This window comes from Sorex araneus, chromosome 1 (genome assembly GCF_027595985.1).
Source record: "Sorex araneus isolate mSorAra2 chromosome 1, mSorAra2.pri, whole genome shotgun sequence".
In the NCBI taxonomy this organism is placed as follows: domain Eukaryota; kingdom Metazoa; phylum Chordata; class Mammalia; order Eulipotyphla; family Soricidae; genus Sorex; species Sorex araneus.
Window position 1 is genome coordinate 287,467,988 of NC_073302.1, and position 24,113 is coordinate 287,492,100.

At 48.5% G+C, this 24,113-nt stretch overlaps 1 protein-coding gene across 1 annotated transcript in view; it reads left to right on the top strand.

The window, feature by feature from the left end:
• Positions 1-2,710: 2,710 nt before the first annotated feature.
• The window catches only part of GPR180 (G protein-coupled receptor 180), a 34,635-nt gene continuing 13,232 nt past the window's right edge, over positions 2,711-24,113 (top strand). Inside the window, exons 1-5 of the mRNA XM_004604022.2 lie at positions 2,711-2,930; positions 6,718-6,876; positions 16,315-16,515; positions 23,610-23,790; positions 23,942-23,991. Of these exons, the coding sequence (XP_004604079.1) occupies positions 2,786-2,930; positions 6,718-6,876; positions 16,315-16,515; positions 23,610-23,790; positions 23,942-23,991 (736 nt within the window). The 5' untranslated portion in view covers positions 2,711-2,785. The remainder of the gene's footprint in view (positions 2,931-6,717; positions 6,877-16,314; positions 16,516-23,609; positions 23,791-23,941; positions 23,992-24,113) is intronic.

Sequence of the window (24,113 nt, forward strand, 5' to 3'; positions counted from 1 at the left end):
CAAATGAGTGCAATTTTTCTGTCTGTCTCTTTCTTTCTGACTCATTTCACTTAGCACGATACTTTCCATGTTGATCCACTTATGTGCAAAGTTCATGACTTCATCCTTTCTGACAGCTGCATAATATTCCTTTATGTAGATGTACCAAAGTTTCTTTAACCAGTCATCTGTTCTCGGGCACTCGGGTTTTTTCCAGATTCTGGCTATTGTGAACAGTGCTACAATGAACATACAAGTGCAGATGTCATTTCTACTACACTTTTTTGCCTCTCCGGGGTATATTCCCAAAAGTGGTATTGCTGGGTCAAGTGGCAGCTCAATTTCTACTTTTTTGAGAAACGTCCATACTGTTCTCCAAAAGGGCTGAACCAGTGGCATTCCCACCAGCAGTGACGGAGAGTCCCTTTCTCCCCACATCCACGTCTGGCTCATTTTTCACTGGAGATTCCCCCAAATCTCAATCTGAGACATTGTATGCTCTCAGATCTTTCTCTCCTCTACTCATATTTCTCTAAGAAGATTTCTTCAATTAAAACTATCTTACTTCAGTAAAAAAACAAATAAAACTATGGTCCAACATGGAATGGGGCCCAAGATACAGTATGGTAAATATTTATCATTGTATCTACAGACAGATGTTCTTTTGTTTCTCATTGCTTTGGGGACTCATCTGGGTGTGCTCTGGGCTTATCCTTGGCTCTTTATTCAGGTATCGCTCCTGGTACAACTCAGAGAACCATCCCCAGGCTGAGCTGCATGCAAGGCAAGGGTCTTACTCACTGTACTATCTCTTCCACCCAGAGGGTCAGATGTTATCCGATGTTATGCTCTTCCCAAGCTGACCCATCCCAAGCAGCCCCAGGATGGTCAACAAACTCACCCAAGGCTAGTTGCTTCCTTCAGGAATTTGGAATTGGATTAAGTGGTTGCTCTTCTTGAATTTTCAAAACACACAAGTTTGGGGCTCACTGGTGATCCTGTCTGTTCAAATTGAGGCATCAAGATGAAAATCAGAAATAATCACTGACTGGTGAAAAAGACAAAATAGCTCATGAGATACAAAAGGCAGGAGTAAGGCTTAACAACATTCAAGGTCTATTTATTTGCTTGCTTGTTTGTTTGTTTGTTTGTTTTTTCAGTAGGATCAATCCTGCCCTTGGTTTTGCAAATACCACCTAAGTTTGTGAATGTCTGTCTCAAAGGATCCTCCGCGCTAATTATAAAAGTGATTTCCTTTGGAGATCAAGTATGGGAAAGGAAAGGTAGAAATGAGGACTGAATTTTTTTTACATCATATACTTCACTTGTACATTTTTTTCTAAGCCACATGAATTGATTTTACAATTTAAAATATGCAATTTTTTAAAATCTCAGAATCCTACCTCCACTTTATATCTGTCAGCCAGAGATCTAGAAAAACTCCAGAGTGGGAAATGTAAAATAAACCCTCAAGGTTGATTTTACAACTTTTTTTTTTTACAACTTACTGAGAAATTTTTTTAAGTAATTAAAGCTTGGTGGCAAGTGGAAATGAAATCAACGAATACATTAAAGAAGCTTAAACTTCTGTTTTCATCAATATCACTTCATCAATTTCATCAAGGTCTAGTCTCACTAGACCACTAGGACAGCCCACGCTTATAATACAGTGGTGCATTCCGCTACCTCATGAGACCCTACAGGATAATGTGAGCAGTCTAGCCGGGAAGCTAGGGCCATCCGACACAGACCTGGAAGCTTGAAGTAGTCTTTGCAATAAAGGGAAACAGACATCAAACAGGCAAAGAAGATGCTGTGGAAACTGAGTGGTAAGAGAAGCAGAAGTATTTCAGCTTGAGAATTTGCAACCGGCTCCAGGTCCAGAGGTAAAAAGTAGGGGAGTCCATACCGCAACTCAGGGTGGAAAAGTCGGGATTGAGTATTTAAAAGCTCTGATCTGAAGTGTGGCCTGAAAAAAAAAAAAACCAAACAAACCGAAACTAGGTAAATCAAGTGTGGCCTGTGTTCTAAAGGCAATGGAGAGCCTTAGAAGGGAAGGGATTCTGTTAGATCACATTGCCCAGATTTATGGGGTTCTCGCAGACTTTGAGGAACCAATGGGGTTCCCCCCCAAAAAAAAATTCAGACTGGAGGTGTTGGTGTTGGGATGGCGATGGTGGTGCCCGGGGCTCCTGACCATCACTGAACACCTTTCCTTCGTTGCATTGCATCAATGCAAGGAGGTAAACGATTGGAGGGGTCGCTGTGATTCCCCAGGGTCTGGTCTAGTGATCATGGAAGAAATTGAATCCCAGAAGCCCGGGAATTTAGGAGGGACTGATTGGCTGGAAGGGCCCACAGAGGCCAATTTAACAAGTGTGACCATGCACTGAATGCCTGTGCAGCAGTAGCGCCGTCTCTGCAGCCCAAAGGGCTCTGGATCATTGCTTCCACCACGAAGCCCACCAGCCCTCTGCAGCCGCACCTGGCCGGGCCGGACAGGCGGCACCACGCATGCGCGCTGGCTCCGCCCGCCGGGAGGGCGGGTCTTTTTCCGTAACCCGAAGCAACATCCTCCAGAGTCTCCATCAAAAAAGGGCGGGCGCTAGCCCACACGCTGGGGCGTGATAGGACGAGCATCACCGCTCGGCCCGCCCCCTGCGGCCCCTGATTGGTGAAGAGCCTGAGCTCGTGGCAGAGCGGCCCGCCTCCTCCCCTCGCCACCCCCACCTCCAGCTGCCGACGTGGGGCCGGCGGCCGCGGGCGGTTGGGAGCCCCGGGTGCGGGTGCGCAGCGGGAGGCGGGCATGGGGGGGCTGCGGCTGCTGGCTGTGGCCCTCACCTGCTGCTGCTGGCCGCCGGGCAGCCAGGGCAAGACCCTGCGGGGCAGCTTCAGCAGCGCCGCGGCCCGCGACGCGCAGGGCCAGAGCATCGGCCTCTTCGAGTTCCACGGTAGGTGCCCGGGGAGGAGGGGCGCCGAGAGGGGTGGAGGCGCGTGGAGGCCACCCCGGAGGGCTGGTGGCTGGACCCCTCAGGGCCGAGGCTTGACCCTTGGCCCTGCTCACCTGGACCTCCACCCCTGCACGCCCGGTCGCCCTCCCCGGCCCCCCTATACACCCGCCACTCCCTGCGGTCTTGGGGTCCGTTTATTGCCAAGCCTCCTCACCCTACCCCACTGATTGTCCCCCCCCACCCATCCCACTCTCCAGCGAGTACCCCCCTGGCCACCCCCTCCATGCACTACCCGCTACGGGATCTTGCAGCTAACAGGCCGATTTCTCCAAAGCTCCGCAGACAAATGAATAGGCCGGCGAGCAGCCGGAATCTTTCCAGATCATTCCCTGCAAGAAGCACCAAGTGCTCCCTCCCGCGTCAGCCCGGGATGAATCAGATCCACGGAGTTGACATGCTGTGATGCCCGGTCCTTTGGGGGCCCCAGGGCTTCCCCCTCCAGGGGCTTGGCGTTAGTGGTTTCGACCAGCCCGAAGCCCACTGCAGCAGCGGCGGCAGCTGCAGAGAGAGCACCTGTGAAATCCAAGTTCAGCACCGTGATCAGGTCTCATGGTCTGGCCAGTCCAGCCCAGAGCAGAAATCCATGTGCCTGTGTGTCCGCATCTCCTAGCTCTCTTTGAAATCAGAGCTGCATTCAAAAAATTTTTCCCTTCCAGACGCCCCACCCCACTTCAAATCAATATAACACGCCAAGAAATGAATCGACAGTTTTTGTTTTACTAGAGTAACTTTAAAGTCTTTAAGTGTGCTTCTTGCTACTCTCCATATGACGGGTACTAGATTCAGATCATCTGTCGCCTTGATGAGGTTAGCTTCTACACTCAAGGCTTTCATTTATTTTATTATTATTATTATTATTATTATTTTTAATTACGACTCAGTGATTTACAGAGTCATTCATAGTTGAAGTTTCAGGTATCCCGTGGTCCAGCACCATCTGTCACCAGTGTCCACTTTCCTCCTTCCACCGATGTTGTAGTTCTTAAGCATTTAAAAGATGCCAGATCAGGGCCTGGAGCGATAGCACAACAGGTAGGGCATTTGCCTTGCACGCCGCCGACCCGGGTTCAATTCCCAGCATCCCATATGGTCCCCTGAGCACCACCAGGAGTAATTCCTGAGTGCAGATCCAGGAGTAACCCCTGTGCATTACCGGGTTTGACCCAAAAGATAAAAAAAAAAAAAGAAAAAAATGCCAGAATATTGTCCTAGAGAGGATTCTGAGAAGGTCATAAAAGGAGAAGCTCTTTTGGTGTGAGAATTTAAAGCATTGGAAAGGGACAGAATTGGTGTTAGGGAAGGGAATCTGAATTTTTGTGTTTGGGGCTGTCCCTGGCCACGCGACTCTACGATCAGGGTTCTGTTGCAAGAGGAACATGTGAGGTGCCGGGGATCAAACCTGGGTGGGCCGCCTGCAAGGCAAGGGCCCAGCCCGCTGTACTGTTTTTCCGGCCCCCGGAACCTGGAGTTCTTTTTCTGAATTGGAAGTTTTCAAAATCACCGAGGGAAGGAGATGGCAATCCATTTTTCATTCTGTGTGCTGAAGAAAGAAGACATGATGAAAACAAGAGCTCTGTTACTTTTCAGGTCACATTTTTCTATTTCTGAAGGAACTGACTGTCACTATTCTGCATTATGACAGTGATAGTCTCCATTGCAACAGCACATGACACAGTCTGGCCCCAGGCTGGGAAGTTATGGCAGCTGTGACGTGGCTTGGCGCAGGACCACGCAGCAGACCAGACAGCCTAGATACTCGGTCGTGATCACCTGCAAACCCGGCGGGGAAGCACCCAGTGTTCACAGCCACTGGAGGAGTGGGGAGTGACGAGTCTGTCAACACACACACTATGTGCTTATGTAGATTATTACCGATTGTCTGAGTTAGGATTCAGTGTCAAGATACTAAGAATATGTGGAGATAATGGACAGAACGCTCTTTCAGATCATTGTCATTTGAAGACTTTATCCTGGATGTGGGAGACTTAGGCATTCTTTCACATTTATTATGATTTTATTTAAAGCGATTAATCAGGGTGATAATTACAGCGGTGATAAACAATCCAGATATTTTCTTTTCTTTTTGGTTTTGGGTTTTGCGGCACCTACCCTGCAAGGTTCAGGGGTTATTTTTTGGCTCTGCACTCGGGAGTTGCTCCTGGTGGTGCCTGGGGGACCATATGGAATGCTGAGGATCGAACATGGGCCCAATGTATGCAAGGCAAGTGCCCTATCCGCTGTACTATCTCTCTGGCCTCCTCTTTTTTGGGGGATTGGGGAGTGGGGGTTGCTAATGGTAGTAACATTGGTTTGCATCATTGTGCATGTTACTGGAATGCTTTTTCACGCATGGTCCAAAGCAAGTTGTCATACATGCCTGCCACCCTCCCCCGCCTCACCAGTGCCAGATCCCTCAACCACAGATATTAGAACTTAAAGTGAGAAAGTCGTCCCTCCAGTATTTCTCACTCAGTACCCCTTTGCAGTAGCACAGAGGGTAGGGTGTTTGCCTTGCCAGGTTCAATTCCCCTGTCCCTCTCTGAGAGCCCAGCAAGCTACCGAGGTTATCCCGCCCACACAGCAGAGCCTGGCAAGCTACCCGTGGCATATTCGATATGCCCAAAACAGTAACAACAAGTCTCACAATGGAGATGTTACTGGTGCCCACTTAAGCAAATCAATCATCGATGGGATGACAGTGATACAGTGATACCCCTTTGCTTAGACACAGCTAACTTTTTCCATATCTGTTCAGGATCTTAAATATAGTTGGCATGTGTATCACATTTGTTCTTAATAGTCTTGCAACATTTATTATTTTGAAAGTTCTTTTGTAAAAATCACAAATACTACATTTTGGGATTTGGGTGTGTTTTTTATTTATTTGTTTTTTCGGGTCACACCTAGTGATGCTCAGGGGTTACTCCTGGTTCTGCACTCAGGAATTACTCCTGGGAGTGCTCAGGAGACCATATGGGATGCCGGGGATCGAACCTGTGTGCGCCACATGCAAGGCAAACACCCTACTTGCTCTACTGTATCGCTCCAGTCCCACATACTGCATTTGGTATCAGATGTGAAATACCTACCCCCAAGCTCCTTTATTTAAACATTAGTCCTACCGTTTATTTACTTAAATTTTCACATTGACAGCTGTGTTATATTAGAAAACAGAAGAAACCTTGGAGGAAAGTTTCTTCAGATAGTTTATAGATGGTATAAAAGGTCTCTCGAGTGGTTGTCAAATCAACCTAAAAATTCTATTGCATTGGTTTGAAACACAGCAAAATAACACCAGTTATCAGCTAAAGTATAAGGAAAAGGGGCTGGAGCACTAGCACAGCAATTAGGGCATTTGCCTTGCACGCGGTCGACCCGGGTTCGATTCCCAGCATCCCATATGGTCCCCTGAGCACCACCAGGAGTAATTCCTGAGTGCAGAGCCAGGAGTAACCCTGTGCATCACCGGGTGTGACCCAAAAAACAAAAAATAAATAAATAAATGAAGTATAAGGAAAGACCATCCACTGTTGGCATAGTAATAGAGTTAAGTCTCTTGACTTAGTCTAAGTGGGGTACTTACTCTGTGTCTACCTTGTTACATACGATTGGGAAAAACCTGCTCTTGGAGTTCCCATTTCGGTGGAGGTGTGTTAGGTTGCCCTGGCGTTGAGCCAAGGTCCGTGCAGGATCAACTCTAGTGGGTCATTCTTGTCTCTGTGTTCAGGGGACCACGCTCTGCTGTGCGTCAGAATCACAAACATAGCTGGAGCCATCGCAAAAGAAGCTAAGCTCTACCTGTACCAAGCTCACGAGTGGATAAAGCTGCAGGAAAACAATGACCACTACAGTTGCAGCGAAATATTGTCCAAAGCACAAATCACAAGTGAGTACGTCTTTTTTCCCTTTGATCGTTAGATACCTTCTCACTCCACTCAGGAGTGTCAGATATGGTTGATAACACTCTAGTGATATTTTGTCTAGAAGGTTTTAAGTTAACGTCTAAGGAAATTAACTTTCTGCTTGATGGAAAGATAGAATGCTCCCCTTTATCTTTCAGAATCTGGGAGGAGGGGAATTTCACTGGGTATCTGCTGCGTTTTCCTTCCCTTTGACTTTGCTCCCTTCTCTTTCGTCACTGTAGTTTGGGTGACCTGCACTCTTAGTGATGATGCTTGGTTGTGATCTCAGCGGCTCCCACACTGTAGCTGAGGGGCTTGCCCACATGCGCGTTGGGGTTTGCACCTCAGTTGCGGTGCTCAGGCCCGTCTGGCTGCAGTGCCCCTCGGGGTTGCACTCCCTGGCCGTGGTGCTCACACATTTTTTTAGTTGTGATGCCCAAGTACACCTCACATGTGGGTGGCACTGGGAGTTGAACTCAGGACCTCACACTTGCAAGCCAGCTGCTTTTTAGCCACTGGCGCCCCCTGCCTACAGAATTCATATCAATGTGGCAGTGACAGTTGGTTGAATGCCAACCATCATTGCGTGCCTAGTATGTATTTGCACTGAACTAAGCACTAAACACGTAGTATCTCAGTTGCTGTATTTCGCCCAATTGCTAGTATTTTGTGGTGTTACTGGAAAGCAAGATCTGTTGGTGACACACGTGTGGTTTGAGGTTGTCCTAGCACCAGTCACTGGCAAATCTCTACGGTTTTTTTCTGGCGAGGCGTTGCTTTTTATTACCCTGATCCAGTTGCTTGAATCCTGAGGTCTTTGATTCTCCCCCGTGCTTTGGGGATGGCTCATCCAGACCCACTGGATATTTGTTGGTTGTTGGAACCTTCAGAACTTAAAGCATCTATGAGAAAAAAAAAAAAAAAGAATTTCTCTTCTCCTTGTTTCCTCCACCACATTCTGCTCATCCGCGCGTTTCTGAATCTCCATTTAGTCAGGTAAGAGCACTTGGCAGCCCCAGCTGTCACCCCCAGTGGTGCTGCGGGCCCAGGCGGTACCAGGGACGGAACCCAGACCCCCTGCATGCAAAGCACCACCCCTCTGAGCTGTGTCTCTGGCCCCAAACATCTTGCCATTTCTGACCGCCTGCTCTCCCTCTCTGAAGCTTTCCTAGGGCGCCTAGTCAGAATAGGGACCCGGGAGTGTCCCCAACGCTGGCCACCCATGGTGGGGATTGTTTATCTTTGTGCTTCATTCATGTCTTCGCGTGTGTTGCAGATGCCGGAATGGCTCGACACAGATATCACAAAACCTGTTGCATGGACCTATGTGCATCAGCCCTGAATTTCAGGACGGACTTGGGGGATTCATACAGACGCTTATTAATGATAGTTACCCTTTCCTCTCTAGCCCAGTTTGTTCATCTAGCCTCTCTCCCTCTCTCCCTCTCTCCCTCTCTCCCTCTTTCCCTCTCTCCCCTCCCCCTCCCCCCGTGTTCTTCCTGCCCCTCTCTGATCGCTCCACCCTGTCCATGTCAGCCCGGCGCTCTGTCTCAGGGTCTGCCCACACCTGCCTCTGCCTCCTTCACCCTCTTTATCCTTTATCTCCTCGGCGTCCGCATCGCTCTCAACTTCTTCTTTCCCTCCTCTCCGCCCTCGACGTGTGCCTCCACGCTGCCCTCTCTCTCTCTCTGCGTGGGCTGTCGTCGCTGTCACCCGCTACCTGCAGGGCCAGCTCTGCGTCCTGGGCCCTCCGGGGTCAAGTGCCCTCACGCCTCCCTGCGGCACTGGGGACGGGTGGTTTCCTTCCGCTCTCGGGGGGAAGATGGGCCCCTTCGCCCGCTGCCCAGGGCCCACCCGGCCCCCGGCGTCCTCAGCCTGGGCCCCATCACCGCCCCTCCCCCATGCACCACACAGACACCCCTTACGCCCCCACCCACAGCGTTCCTCCCGCTCTCCCCAGCTCTCCTGGGGCCCAACACGGGTGCCCCTGCTCCCTTCCTGGCCCTCGTGGCTCTTCTCCCCAGACAACACTTGCGCTTTCATTGCCCCTGCTTCGCCCCCGGTGCTGGTCACAGTTGCCCCCTTGCAGTTTTCCCCTTCAGTATAGAAGCCAGTTGCCGGCACAGCAGGCCTTCCTGGTCTCCTCACTCAGTCATTCACTCAGCCCTCAAGCTTAGCACTACTGCGAAATCAGGGGTGCTGGTGACTTTCCGAGTCCCTCAGGGTTCTTAACAGGGGTAAGTTAGGCCAGTCTGAGTCCAGGTGAAGTTGCCATTGTGGTAAGTACTGTGAGTGTTTGGTACATAGTGCTCTGAGAATTTGCTGCTCCTTGGGGCCAAATAAGGAATTAAGTCTTGGCTGGAGCACAGCAGGTAGGGTGCTGGCCTTGCACGAGACCAACCCGGGTTCGATTCCCAGCATCCCATATGGTGTCCCAGCACCACCAGGAGTAATTCCTGAATGCAGAGCCAGGAGTAACACCTGTGTATCGCTGGATGTGACCCGAAAAGCAAAAAAAAAAAAAAAGAAGAAGAAGAAGAAGAAGAAGAAGAAGAAGAAGAATTGACTCTTTTGGGGGCCAGAGTGGTACAGTAGGTCAGGCTTTTGCCTTGCAGGCTGCTAACTCAGGTTTGATCCCTGGTTCCCCCATCTGGCCCCCCAAGCCCAGCCAGGAGTGATTGCTGAGCACACAGCCAGGAGTAAGCCATGAGCTCTGCCAGCGTGGTCCCCAAACAAACAAACATTAAAAAAAAAAAGAAAAGCATTTACTTTCTTTTGCATGAATGATCATTGAACTTAGTGCTTGATTTTGGCTAACATGTTGTCCCACTGTGTGTATTTGACCCCTGGGAGTAGTCCTATTTCTCTGATAAAAACTTATCCAGCATCGGGCTGGAGCCATAGCACAGCGGGTAGGGCATTTATTTGCCTTGCACACGGCTGACCCAGGTTTGATTCCCAGCATCCCATATGGTCCCCTGAGCACCGCCAGGAGTAATTCCTGAGTGCAGAGCCAGGAGTAACCCCTGTGCATTGCCAGGTATGACCCAAAAAGAAAAAAAAAAAGAAAAATGTATCCAGCATCATAAAGCACTGAGCTGGAGAAACCAGCATGTTGCCTTATGCCCCCGGGTTGCTGTGTGATCACGTACCATGCACACTTGCAAGGACAGAGTTTTCTGTCAGTCATATAGTTTTACCTCAGGACTCACAGACCTGAAACATTAATACAGCGGGTAGGGCACTTGCCTAGCATTCGGCCAACCGGGGCTGGTTCCCTGACTGCCCATATGGTCCCCTGTGGTCACTGTATTGCATAGTGGATATACTTGCAGAAACAGTGTGTTCTGTCAGTCAGATAGTTTCGGTCTCAAAACTCCCCGTCATAGGGCTGGAATGATATAGTACAGCGGATAGGGCACTTGCCCGGCATGCAGCCAACCCGATTCGATCCTAACAGCCTATAGAATCCCCCAAGCACTGCTAGGAGTGATTCCTGAGTGCAGAGCTGGGAGTAACTCCTGAGCATCACCTGTGTGCATGCCCTCCCCTCCCCAAAAGAACTTACGTTTACAGGGAGACCGCATAGTGCGTTGGAAAGAGTACTAAAGCGAGACTCATTTTTGTTCCTTGGAACCAGGTCTTGCCGTCTTGCAGATGCTCATTTGCACCGTGGGGGACCTGGCTTGTCTTCACTGAGGCTTCTGCAGGTCTGGTAGTGCTCGGTGGAGGGCCTGCTGCTGTGGGCAGAAGGGCCATCACAAAACCTCTTGTTTTTTCCTCCTGTTTTCCTTCCTCTCCTGACTCTGTGCAGGGCAGGGGTATTCTTCGCAATTGCTGGAAAGGAAGAGCTCAGGAAAGAGAATTTTTTTTTTCTTTTTAGGTCAGGTCACACCCAGTGATGCTCAGGGGTTACTCCTGGCTCTGCACTCAGGAATTACTCCTGGCGGTGCTCGGGGGACCATATGGATGCTGGGAATTGAACCCGGGTCGGGCGCATGCAAGGCAAATGCCCTACCCACTGTACTATCACTCTGGCCCCAGGAAAGAGAAATTTTTGAGTCACTAATTATTAGAAAACTTGAGACCTGAAATAAAATATCTCCATCTTATAGACATGGACAATTTATAGGATGCATATGACTTTTACATAGGTCCTGAAAACAAAATCCAAATAATTTAATTTAAATTTATTTTTGTTTGGCCATAATTATCAATGCTTGGCTACTCCCCACCTTGGGGGTCACTTCTTGGTGGTGCTTAGGGGACCACACAGTGTTGGGGGTCACACCCAGGCCTCCTGCCCAGAAAGCAGGAGTCCAGCCCATTGAGCTATCTCTCTGGCCCTTGCCAAATCCGATCTCAAGGAAAATGATCCTCTCTGAACTTTGAAATATTGTCAGGTTTTTAGCATGTTGTTCTTGGGAGCTCTGCTATCGAAACATACTCATATCCTTGAAGCCATTGCATCACAGAAGTGCCACATACTTTATAATAATTCCTTCTAGAAATAGTTCTCGTTTCCTGGCCGTTAATGAGACATAGGAATTAATGACCTTTCACTTCCTGGGTAATGAGTTCATTAACTTTGCCAGGCTGCTGTGTGAAACCTCAGTGCTGCTATGAACTATGAAAAGATATGCAGATTGGAAAAGCCCCGTAGTGTCAAATGTTGCCTGACTCATTCTCCCAGAATTAACGTTAGAGAAATTATTTTTCAGTCTTCCTTTGTTCTTTTCCAGCAATATCATAAAACAGTAGGATTAAAAAAAATGATTAAAAAAAAACCCATTTAAAAGCACTAAAAAGGATGAATTTATTTTTAAAAATTTGCCATCAGATATAATTTTGTATGTAAAACATTTTCAGCATTGTCTGTCTCGTTGGTATCTATTCCCTTTTGTACATTATACTTATTTTGTAAACCGAGCTGACAGATGAAGTGTATTTTGTACCAGCGTTAGTGTTTGATTAGCTTCTCTGTTTTGGTTAACAGTGCTCATTTCTTTTTATAATATAATTGAGCAGTTAGCCATTCAGCACCATTCTCTGTGATTCGAGTTTTGTTAATATTTGAGGTACTAATTACATAGAATGTGCGGGCTGGGCTATAGTCTTTTGTCTCAACAACAATGAAGACAGTTTTGTCAAGAGCCTTGTTTTCCAGGCTCGCTGCAGAAGGGGCACCTTAGACAAAAGCCGAAGGCAAAGTCCCTTCATGCTGCACCCTTTGTTTCTCGGATGTACCACATCCTTTAGAAGAAAACATCAGAAAGCAGCCGGTGAAGATGCAATGGCTAATTTTGGGGGATTGTTTTAGCTGGAAAAAAAAAAAGTGCAAGTGATAGAGTAGGCACAGCACAGGGCCTTCACGTGATGAGCCCCCCCCATTACAGAACTGCTGGTGGCACATTTCAAAGCCCCCCCTCCCGTGGATCACGCTCTGCATCCTGTTAAGGATCCTCAAGCGTTGGATGGGGTGATGGCGGCACTTTCTGGAACTGGAACAGAATACATGGCAGCTAGTTGACCTCTGCTACATATCGTCAGTAAAGTCATCTTGTGCGGTTGAAGTGCTAATGAGTGAAAATTGCCAGTTGCAAAATCCCAAGTCCTCAAAATTTGAATCCTGAATAGATACGTCTCTCTCCTTTATAAAGCAGCCTAGAGATCACATTTACCCAACCTTACAAAAATGAATTATTTGTCTTTGGGTTTTCGGGCCACACGTGGCAATACTCAGCGGCTATCCCTGGCTCTGTGTTTGGGAGTGTACCTGGTCTTACTGGGGATCTGTGGTTGGAGCCGGGAATCAAATCGGGGTGGGCTACATGCAAGGGGAAGTAAGTACCTTAACCCTGCATTCACTCTCTGGCCCTTCCCAACTCTTTATCAGAAAAACGTTCAGTCGTACACAACAGTTGGAAGTATAAGAGAGCCAACATCTGTCCCCCATGGCGGGGACTCCATCACTGTCGCCTTCACACGGTGTGAGTGCTGAGCTGGACGGTCATCTCAGCTCCTGTGGGAAAAGACAGGCCTTTCACCCTACCGTGGGCAATCCCAATGAAGGAACGCTTTCTGAATGTCCCACCCAGCCACCCCCCCCAACACCTCTGAAAATTCCCACACTGATTTCAGAAAGTTTTTTATTGATTTGAGAAGATTTGTTTTTAGTTTTTGTTTTTGTTTCTTTTCCAACAAAAATTTGAATGAGGCAGGAATGAAGAGAGCTCGGCCTGCTAGCGGGGGCAGTCTAGCCTGGAGTCACGCCCAGCATTGTGTGCCAGGAGGCGTCTACTCTGGATAGAATCAGACCTGGCCCAGAAATTTTAGATGCCGTCCGTTTGCACTGCACAGGAGCACCGAGCAGGGAGGATTATCTGGATTTGACTACGAACCGAGCAGCATTGGGGAAGTTGAGTCATCTATTTGCCAACTCACTGGGCTGGTGTGGAGAGAGCCCAGCCCCTGTGCCTGCTCACTCAGTCCGATGCGCTATTTGAGGCCCCTTCGCCCCCAGAAAAGTGGTCAAGACCCGGCAGATATCTGAGAAGCTTTGACTGTTTCTCAAACGGGGTGTGTTAGCACTTGGGGTAGAGCCACCCCATTCTCCAGTCTGCGAGACTCACCCTTGCATTATGTGAGGCATCCTGTCTGCTCAACTTTGATTGATTGATTGATTGATTGATTAAATGTATGTGCGTGTGTTTGAGCCATACCCAGTGATGTTTCTTCATGTTTCTGTTCTCTGGGATCATTCTTGTCAGTGCATGGAAGGACCATCTGGGGTTCTGGGGATTGAACCAGGGTTGGCTGCATACAAGGCAAGCATCTCACCCCTGGTCCTATCTCTCTGGTCCCCTATCCTTAACTTCCTTGACCACACAGCTGAACCCTCACGCTGTTCGATGGCTGGTGTGGGAAGTAGGATTCGCTTGGGCTGAGAATCCCTTCTTGGTGTATCAACTTTTTTTTTTTTTTTTTAAGAAAGCAGACGGAGGGGGCGGAGTGATAGTACAGCAGGAAGGGCTTGTTTGCCTTGCATGCAGCCAACCCAGGTTCGATCCTCGGTACCCTATATGGTCCCTCAAGCACAGCCAAGAGTAATTCCTGAGTGCAGAGTCGGAGTCACACCTGAGCATCGCTGGGTGTGACCCCCCCCAAAAAAAAAAGAGAAAAGAATGCAGAAGGAGCATGACCCTTTATGCAGCAGCCACTTCGCGACAGATCCCGGGTAGCTGGTGTGACTCACGTCTCTCCCTTCAGCTCTTTAGGGATCATCTTCCTTGTGCAGGTGAAGAAACGGAGTGTCCTCACTTGGGTCATTTGTCCAGAGCCACACCGAAGCTGAGAACTGCAGTCCAGATTTAGTCACAGATCTGTGGGGCCTCCTCACCCCCATCTCCCCTCTGCTGCAGGTCTGACCCAGTGACAGAATTCTTAGATCACCTGTCATTTCTCTTTTTATACTCTCTTGAATAGCCACTCAGAAAAGGGTTTTGGAAAAAATCGTTTGAAGATATTTGTCAGTATAGTTTCTAAAACATGCGTGTGTGTGTGTGTGTGTGTGTGTGTGTGTAAGTTAATGCCCTATTTTTAATTTAACTAAGTAATTTTCAAAACTGTCTGATACTTAACGTGGCATTGTGAATGTACTTTTAATGCCACATGACTTAGAAATGGTTTAGTTGGTAGCTTTTGTGTTGGATATATTTTACTATATTTTAAAAGTTTTTTCCCCTAAAATTTAGATTTCAGGAGCCCACTTGAAAACTTTTTATTAGTGAATCACCATGAGTTACAGTTACAAACTTAGGAGCTTTCATGTTTGCATTTTGTTTACATCCCTCCACCAATGCCCAGTCCCCTCCACCAGTGTTCCCAGTATACCCCCAACCCTCCTACCCCATCCCCCCCATCCCACCCCACCTCTGTGGCAGGGCATTCCCTTTTGATCTGTCTCTCCTTTTGGGTGCTGTGGTTTGCAGCAGAGGCACTGCATGACCATCGTGTTTGGTCTATATTTTATTTTCATTGCGCATCTCCCATCCTGTGCGGGTCCTCAAACCACACTTTACCTGATGTTCCCTTCTCTATGTGAGCTGCCCCTTCCTCCAGCCTGTGGGGCCAGCTTCCAAGCTTTGGAGCCAACCTCCTGGTACTTATCTCTACTATTCTTGAGTGTTAGTCTCCTATTCTGTTATTTTATTTTATATTCCACAGATGAGTGCAATCTTTCTATGTCTGTCCCTCTCTTTCTGACTCATTTCACTTAGCATGATACTTTCCATGTTGATCTACTTATATGCAAAGGTCATGACTTCATCTTTTCTAACAGCAGCATAGTATTCCATTGTGTAGATGTACCAAAGTTTCTTTAACCAGTCACCTGTTCTCGGGCACTCGGGTTTTTTCCAGATTCTGGCTATTGTAAACAGTGCTGCAATGAGCATTCGAGTGCAGATGTCATTTTGACTGTACTTTTTTGCCTCTCCGGGATATATTCCCAGGAGTGGTATTGCTGGGTCTAATTTTTTGAGAAGCGACCATACTGTTTTCCAAAAGGGCTGAATCAGTCGGCATTCCCACCAACAGTGTAAGAGGGTACCTTTCTCCCCACATCCATGCCAATAGCGGTTGCTTTTGTTCTTTTGGATGTGTGCCAGTCTCTGTGGTATGAGATGATATCTCATAGCTGTTTTGATCTGCATCTCCCTGATGATTAGTGATGACAAGCATTTTTTCATATGCCTTTTTGCCATTCGTATCTCTTCCTTGAGAAAATTTCTGTTCATTTCATTGCCCCATTTTTTGATGGGGTTAGATGTTTTCTTCTTGTAGATTCCAACCAGTGCCTTGTATATCCTTGATATCAACCCCTTATCTGATGGGTATTGGGTGAATATTCTTCCCAGTTCCATAGATTGTCTTTGTATTTTGGTCACTGTATCTTTTGCGAAAACCTTGAAAATATTTAAAAATTAAATTCTGGGGGCTGGAGCAATAGCACAGCGGGTAGGGTAGGGTGTTTGCCTTGCACGCGGTTTGATTCCCAACATTCCATATGGTCCTCCGAGCACCACCAGAAGTAATTCCTGAGTGTATGAGCTAGGAGTAACCCCTGTGCATTGCTGGTGTGACCCAAAAAGAAAAAAATATTAAATTCTGATACTGGGGGAAGCATCCTACTCATTTGTGGTCGTTAGATAGTATTTTCAGAGTGATTCCTTCGGTTAAGACACCTAACTTTTATCTGCTTTATTTACAGACCTTATTCCAATATTACACCAGGGCTTGGAATTCCAAGACAAATAAGAAATAAGCCCAAGAATTCTAACTTCAAATTGATTATGTGACTAAGACAATGAATACATGTGAAGGTTTTGGCTTTGAAAGTGCTATTTTCTTTCTCTTTAAAGTGACCATAAATCAGACTGAACATAATCTGACAGTGTCCCAGATTCCGTCTCCACAAATGTGGCACGTGTTTTATGCAGACAAATTCACATGCAAAGATGATAATGAGAACTCTCAGGTGGAAGATATTTCATTTGAAATGATGTTGCTAAACCCAGATGCCGAAGGAAATCCGTTTGATCATTTTAGTGCTGGAGAATCTGGTAAGAATATATACTTAAGTATATGTCCTAAATAGAAATGAGCTAACACAAAATCTTGATGTTTTCAGAATGTGAACAATTAAGAAGAGCTTCTGCGTCTAAGGCTGGGGAAGTGACTAAGTGAATCTTAGTAGGACATTTTAGTAGCTGTATTAGTAAGTTTAAAAATAAATAGCATTGCATTTTATATTGTGTGGTTTCAAGCATGTTACAAAGGACAGAGAATAAAGTAGAAGTTCGAAAATATTAATGTTTCCGTACTTGGGGGTTGAATTATGAAGAGCTTCTTGTTCTTTATAAGTGCTCAAATTTTACCGTTTTTATGACAACTCAGCATTGTTTTATGAAACATTGTTAAGAAATTGATCACTTTCAATTGGAAACTCAATGATTAGGTGAGATTAGAATCTCTGGCGCCGTCCTGTTGTGTGTTAGGTTTGCATAGAGTGAAAGCTTGCTTTCAGAGGTGTTTGCTTCCCATGTTCGGAACAAAGTTGGTCATGCTTTTAAAGATCGTCTAACTAGGAAAGGGTCTGATGAGTGTTTATGTTAAGGTTGACTGTATAACTGCCCAGCTGAGGCAGACTCAGCCCAAACAGAATAGATTCCTTTTGTGGTTCATGAGAGCTCGGGTTCTATGGAATCGCAGCAGATTTGTCAAGTTCACATCAGACTGGAAACCAGATCTGAAGGCCGGCTTTCAAAGAGAAGGGCTGGGTGTGTGTGGGGGGGGGGGTGCTGGAGCAATAGCACAGCGGGTAGGGTGTTTGCCTTGCATGCAGCCGACCTGGGTTCGATCCCTGGCATCCCATATGGTCCCCCAAGCACCGCCTGGAGTGGTTCCTGAGTGCAAAGCCAGGAGTAACCCCTGAGCATTGCTGGGTGTGACCCCCCCAAAAAAAGCAAAAAAAAAAAAAATCAAAGAGAAGGGCTGGGGTGGGGGGGGCTCTCTTTTGTTATTTTTGGTTATTTATTGGGCTGATTTGTTTGTTTGGGCAGGCACTGCTCAGGGGCACCTCCCAGCTCTTTGCTGGGGGGTTGTGGGGAGGAGGACGGATACTGGGGGACCATGCAGTGCTGGGAATCTAACCGACCTGCACTCAGCTCACTGAGCCGTTCCTTGGCCTAAGAGCCAACGTCTTTAGAAGTTCATTACCTACAGGGAAGAATTTAATTCCATTATCTCTCACTGGGCTGGTGGGTGTGTAGGTGGCTGTCTGGCAGGAATTGAAGCCACGGTAGACTCGCCCAATTAGTCCAGAGTATAAATGGCTACAGACACAAAAGCAACTTAGGGAACCTGTGTTGTGAAAAGGCAGTGAAGGTATGAAGGGATGCACATTTAAAAACCAAACGCTTTTTCTGCAATAAAACACACAGACACACACACACACATATTTCATGTTAAGTGTTTTCAAATAGTTCATCCTGAAAGTCCTCTCTGGGGCCTGGCATGCAGCTCCTCTCCTATAGGGGTTCTTGGGTGCCTTCCTGGCACCTAGGCACCAGAAACAAACAAACAAACAAACAAACCCAAGTTCTCTCTGTGATGGAAATGACAGCAATGCAGGCTGCTCCAGTTCTTTTTGGAATGCAAATGGAATGCAAATTGCAGATGAAGTTCCACAAAATGTGGTCCCCTAGGTCCTGCAGGGGACCCTGCAGGTGCTGATGTGGTCCCACCGCTTGTTTTCCAAAGGGCTGTTGGCCTTGGCTTCCCGCCCTTTGGGTCAGCTGGGGGACACTTGGGCCCCGATGGGCGCTTCCACCATCCACCGGGCGCCTTCCAGCCTGAAGTCTTCGTGTAAAGTCTCTTCCATTTCGGACTGACCCAGACTCAGTCGGAAGCGGGGCCTGCCCCAGGCCTGTGCACGCAGAGCCCAGTGCCCCAGAGGTCTGCCCCAGGAGCCCGGCCCCGAACCCAGCCCGAGGGCTGCCGTTATTCACTGGGTGGATCCTCCTGACAGGCTGTTTCTTGTCTTTGGCTTCTTTTTTATTTATTTATTTATTTAATTTTTATTTATTTATTTATTTATTTATTTTGCTTTTTGGGTCACACCCGGTTATGCACAGGGATCACTCCTGGCTCTGCACTCAGGAATTACTCCTGGCGGTGCTCAGGGGACCATATGGGATGCTGGGAATCGAACCCGGGTCAGCTACGTGCAAGGCAAACGCCCTACCTGCTGTGCTATCACTCCAGCCCCTTTTTTTTTTTTTTTTTAAGGAATCACCGTGAGACACAGGTACAGATTTACAAACTTCCACGGTTATGTTTCAGTCACACGATGGTGGAGTACCCATCCTTCCACCAGCCCTTTCTCCACCACCTGCTTCTTGTCTTCTTACCCAGACTCCCATTTCCTCGCTCTGCAGAGGCCTTCTGTCACTCCCACCCTGCCGCCTGAACACTGAGCACAGGCCACCAGGTGGATGGCATGTGGAGGAGCCCTGTGTCCCCTGAACCTTGCCCCTGGCTTCTCCTGTCCTTCCAGCATCCCAAAGGCCGGCCACGTTTTCTTTTAGGCTAGCCCTCCGGGTTTAGTTCCTTGATTCCCCACGAGCCGCCCTTGGGCCCTGTCTTCTCTGATTCTGAGTAAATGCTTTTCCTTGTGTCTTCCATCTGCCTTTTCTATTCTGGGATGGAACCTGACATTGGTCAGGTCACCAGCATGTCACTAACCCTTGCTGTAACTAAAAGACCATGGCGTATACTTTCCCTAAGCACAGCGTCCTGCGCAAAGCAAGTCCAGACAGACGGATTATCAAAAAGTGCAGATGTGTTAAATGGCTGCCTGAAGTTGCTAAGGACTGCATCATTTTTGTTCACGAAAATTCCCCAAACTTGGGGGCCAGAGAGGTAGTCCAGTGGGTAGGGCACTTGCCTTGCATGCAGAGTACCACATATGGTCCCCCGAGCACCTCCAGGAGTGATCCCTGAGCGCACAGTCAGATAGAAGCCTTTGGTGTGGCCCCAAAAGCCAAACGTAGAATTCCCCAAGCCCGACTCTGTGATTGTTTCCCTGTTGAAGTTGGCGGCTCTCTCTGGAGGTTCGTGCACAGATGTTCCCCTCAGGGAGGGCAGCTCTGAGGTGGACGCTGCTGTGTGCAGACCACACATCTAACCTCATCTCGGAACGCGTTGGTTGTAAAGTGGACCCTTAAGTGAAATTCTATTTACTCGATAGCATCAGGTATTAAATTGACTTTTAGGGAGTAACCCTTCCCCCCCCCACAAACACACCCATTAGTTGTTGCTGTTCTGTTGTTTTTTGGAACCTTTGCTCATTTGTTTAATTTTCTGCCCTGCCTCGGGAAACATTGATTTGCTCTGCCTTTTCCTGTGAATTGACTGTTAAGCCATACATCTGGGAGGTTTGAATTAGCCCAACCAGGTGCAAATTGATGCAGATGTGTTAGATGTTATGTTCGCATTTTGTACATTGTGTTTTTCACACCAGTTTTTTATAGCCACCCGACTTTGTTTCCTCTTCTATTTTTTAGATCTTCTTTAGACATTTTAAAGAAATGTTTTAGAAAAAAGAAGGAAAGCTCGATGCCTTTTGATAGAAACAGTACATAGGAACACCATACTCTTAAGGCAGAATAAAATAAAACTGCCCCTGAACAGGGGGAAAGTTCCTGTTAATTGGATCTGTGCTCCTGTTAAGGGCAGTCACTGTCACTGTGTTGTTCATTGATTTGTTCGAGCAGGCACCAGTAATGTCTCCATTGTGAGACTTGTTACTGTTTTTGGCATATCCAATATGCCATGGGTAGCTTGCCAGGCTCTGCCGTGCGGGCTCCATACTCTCAGTAGCTTGCCGGACTCTCCGAGAGGGACGGAGGAATCGAACAGGGGTTGGCTGCGTGAAAGGCGAATGCCCTACCACTGTGCTATCACTCCAGCCCAAGAGAAAAGTAATTCCCAGAATCATCAGAGTTGGAAGTTCTCCTCTAGGCCCGGGGAGAGGGTTGAGTGACGAAGCATGTGCTCAGCCTTCCGTTTTGGCGGCAGACAGCTCCCGGAGCGTGCCCAAGGGACGCCCTTAAAAAAAGGGGCTCTCTCTATTTTAGTTTTTGGTTCACACCTGGAGATACTCGGGTTACTCCTGGCTCCGCACTCAGGAATTTCTCCTGGTGGTGCTTGGGGGGCCATATGGGTCGCTGGGGACCAAACCCGGGTCACCTGTGTGTGTGGGGGGGGGGGCTAGTGCCCTCCCTGACGCAATTTCTCTCGGGCCCCCAAGTACCCACATGTTTTTAAATTATATTGCGGGGGCAATTTGGGCCACCCCCAGTGGTGCCCAGGGCTCACTCGGGCTCTGCTTAGGATCGCTCCGGGCGGTGGAGAATGCCGGTACGCTACTCGCTGTACTATTTCTCTGGCCCCTAAAATGAGATTTTAATTTCAAGGCAGTGAAAGCAGATTGCAAAGGGAGGTTTGGTTGCGGAGGAAACAAACCGCAGACTTGCTGATAGAGGGGGTCTGTTTGAAACATCACCCGAGGCAGAACCAGCGTTTTTCCTCTAAGTATCGAAGTAGGGTATAAGCAAGACTTGGTTTATGTGCCCTCCAGTGAGCAGAGGTCAAGATAAGGGACCAATTCAGGTTACTTAATATCTGATCACAGGGAAGGGACTTGCCTCGGAGACGTCCTGTTTTCACTCTTTCCTCTGTGTCAGTCTGACGGTAGAGTGTCTGAGGCTTACAAATACCTTGCAAGGAGTAGGAGCCCGTGAGGCTCAGAGGGAGGGAGAACTTTAAGTAGATGCCGTGCCCAGTTCTTTACGCCAAAAGAGAAAGAAAGAGATTGGAAACACAAGATCACAGGACGCCTTTCACCGACCCGCAGTTCACGGGGTGCTCAGCATTGCGGCTTCTCCGTCCCCGAAGCAACCCCAGGCCGGGTGCTCATGATCTCTAAAGCTGGGATACTTGCGGCGTCAGAAATTGGAGAAGAAAATAGGCCTTTCCTGTTATTTGATCATTTCTTCTTTTTTAAATTTTATTGAATCACCGTGAGATAGTTACAAACTTTCATGTTTGGGTTACAATCTCACAATGATCAAACACCCATCCCTCCACCAGTGCACATTCCCCACCACCAATATCCCGGGTATACCCCCCCTTTCCCACCCTGCCTCCATGGCAGACAATATTCCCCATACTCTCTCTCTACTTTGGGGCATTATAGCTTGCAACACAGACACTGAGAGGTCATCATGTTTGGTCCATTATCTACTTTCGGCACACATCTCCCATCCTGACTGGTTCCTCCAGCCATCGTTTTCTTAGTGATCCCTTCTCTATCCCATCTGCCTTCTCCCCTCCGCTCATGAAGCAGTCTCCCAGCTATGGGGCAATCCCCCTGGCCCTCGTATCTACCGTCCTTGGGTGTCAGCCTCATGTGGTGTTCTTCTATACTCCACAAATGAGTGCAGTCCCTCTATGTCTGTCCCTCTCTTTCTGAAGTTGCATCCCAGCTTTTCCCTCCGACCAGAAAAGTGGATGCTTGAGTTTTCCCTGCATAGAGCAAGAGAGACACCCAGTGGCTGAAGTTCTCACACCTCTTTATTTTTCTACACTGTGCCAGTAGCACGGTGGAGAGGGAACGTTTTATGGGCCATTGTTTTTTTGGATTTTTTGTTTTGTTTTGTTTTCCCAACCTAGTAGTTGCCTTTTCAAAGTTATTTGGGGTATGTGTGTCGGGGAGAGAGGCTGGGCTGGGGGGTCTGGAAGAGTAGATTGTTCTCCTTCTCTTTGGCGGAGCACCCGTGTGGCACTACTGGAGAGTTCCACTGGTCTCTGCTGGAGCCGCCAGTCCCGAGTCCGCAGTGAGCCCCGCCTGTGGCCATCTCACGAGGCCCAGTGTCACATCTGGTCCCCAGAGCTTTGCCCTCCGGACAGCCGCCGCCCTTGTGCACTAGAGTTCCCGAGTGTCCTTGTTGCTGGCGTGCCAGCGGCTTGGCCTCCGTCCCGAGTCTGGCACTTGGCCGGGGGCTCTGGTGCTTGCTGGAGCTCTGTGGAGCTTGCTGGGGCTGCCCCGGCCTCGGTGCTCACGAGCGACTGTCCTCTGGAGGTGCTTGGGGTAGAAGGTGTTGCACGCGTGCACCGAGGACACTCACACCCCAGACTGCGGTCGGGCGGAGAGCACACAGTAGGGGGCGGTGCTGCGTGTCCCAGTCAATGAGCCACCCATAGCGCTGTGCTGGGTGCACGCAGGAAGCACTCGGGCTGGCAAGGCAGGACCCTCTGCCTCTGGGCCGTCTCCACAGACCCCCCTTCCTCAAATTCATAGAACACAGATCCGCTCTGGAGGTGAAAAGTCCGTCGAGGTGGAGACGCAGTCACCCCTTGTCATCTTAATACCATCCCGCATCCAGCCACGCCAGCCCTGCTACTCCTCGGGTTTCACGGCTGATCACTGTGCAAGAAAGGAAGGAAGGGAGGGAGGGGGAGGAAGGGAAGAAAGGAGGAGGGAAGGAGGGATGGGGAGAGGGAGAGAGGGAAAGATCAAGGGAGGGAGGGAGGGAGGGAGGAAGGGAGGGAGGGAGGGAGGGAGGGAGGGAGGGAGGGAGGAAGGAAGGAAGGAAGGAAGGAAGGAAGGAAGGAAGGAAGGAAGGAAGGAAGGAAGGAAGGAAGGAAGGAAGGAAGGAAAGAAGGAGAGAAGAGAGAGATTCCAACGACTTCAGTATAATCAGCCTTCTTATGTAGTTAATAATGCTTTGTCCAGGAGCAGAAGGTTCAAGTTCACATTGTGTTTTAGCCTCTTACAAAAGCAAATGATATGATTCCAGTTTTTTTTTCTTTTTCCTTTTCTTTCTGGGGGCTGGAGTGATAGCACAGCGGGGAGGGCGCTTACCTTTCACTTGGCCAAGCAGGGTTCGATTCCCAGCATCCCATATGGTCCCCTGAGCACCGCCAGGAGCAATTCCTGAGTGCAGAGCCAGGAGTGACCCCTGCGCATCGCCGGGTATGACCCAAAAAGCACAAAAAAAAAAAAAAAAAAAAAAGTCCTTCTGGAGATGCCTTGCCTAGGAGGGTCCGAAGTAGCGCTGCCCCCTCACCAACTCCGTTCTTCTCCCTGCAGGGCTGCATGAGTTCTTCTTCCTGCTGGTGCTCGTGTACTTCGTGGTGGCCTGCATCTACGCGCAGTCGCTGTGGCAGGCGATCAGGAAGGGCGGGCCCATGCACGGGGTCCTGAAGGTGCTGACCACCGCACTGCTCCTGCAGGCCGCCTCGGCTCTGGCGAACTACATTCATTTCTCCAGGTAACTCCAGACCAGCGCAGCTGCCATCCTCCCACCTAATTCATCCTGATCAGGCCGCCAGCATTATGCTCGCTCTGATTGTGACGCCTGATCTCCCCTCCGCACCCCTGCACTGTAACGTCTACTACTGCTCTCCTTTTCCGTCCCTCAGGTACTCCAGAGACGGCACGGGAGTACCTTTCATGGGGAGTCTGGCCGAGTGTAAGTGTCTTCTGGTGGTGGTGACGATGATGATGATGATTGTTATTATTATTGTCATTATTATTATTATTATTATCTAATGTAAATTTGTTCTCTGCTTCTTGTTAGTTATCCCTGATTCT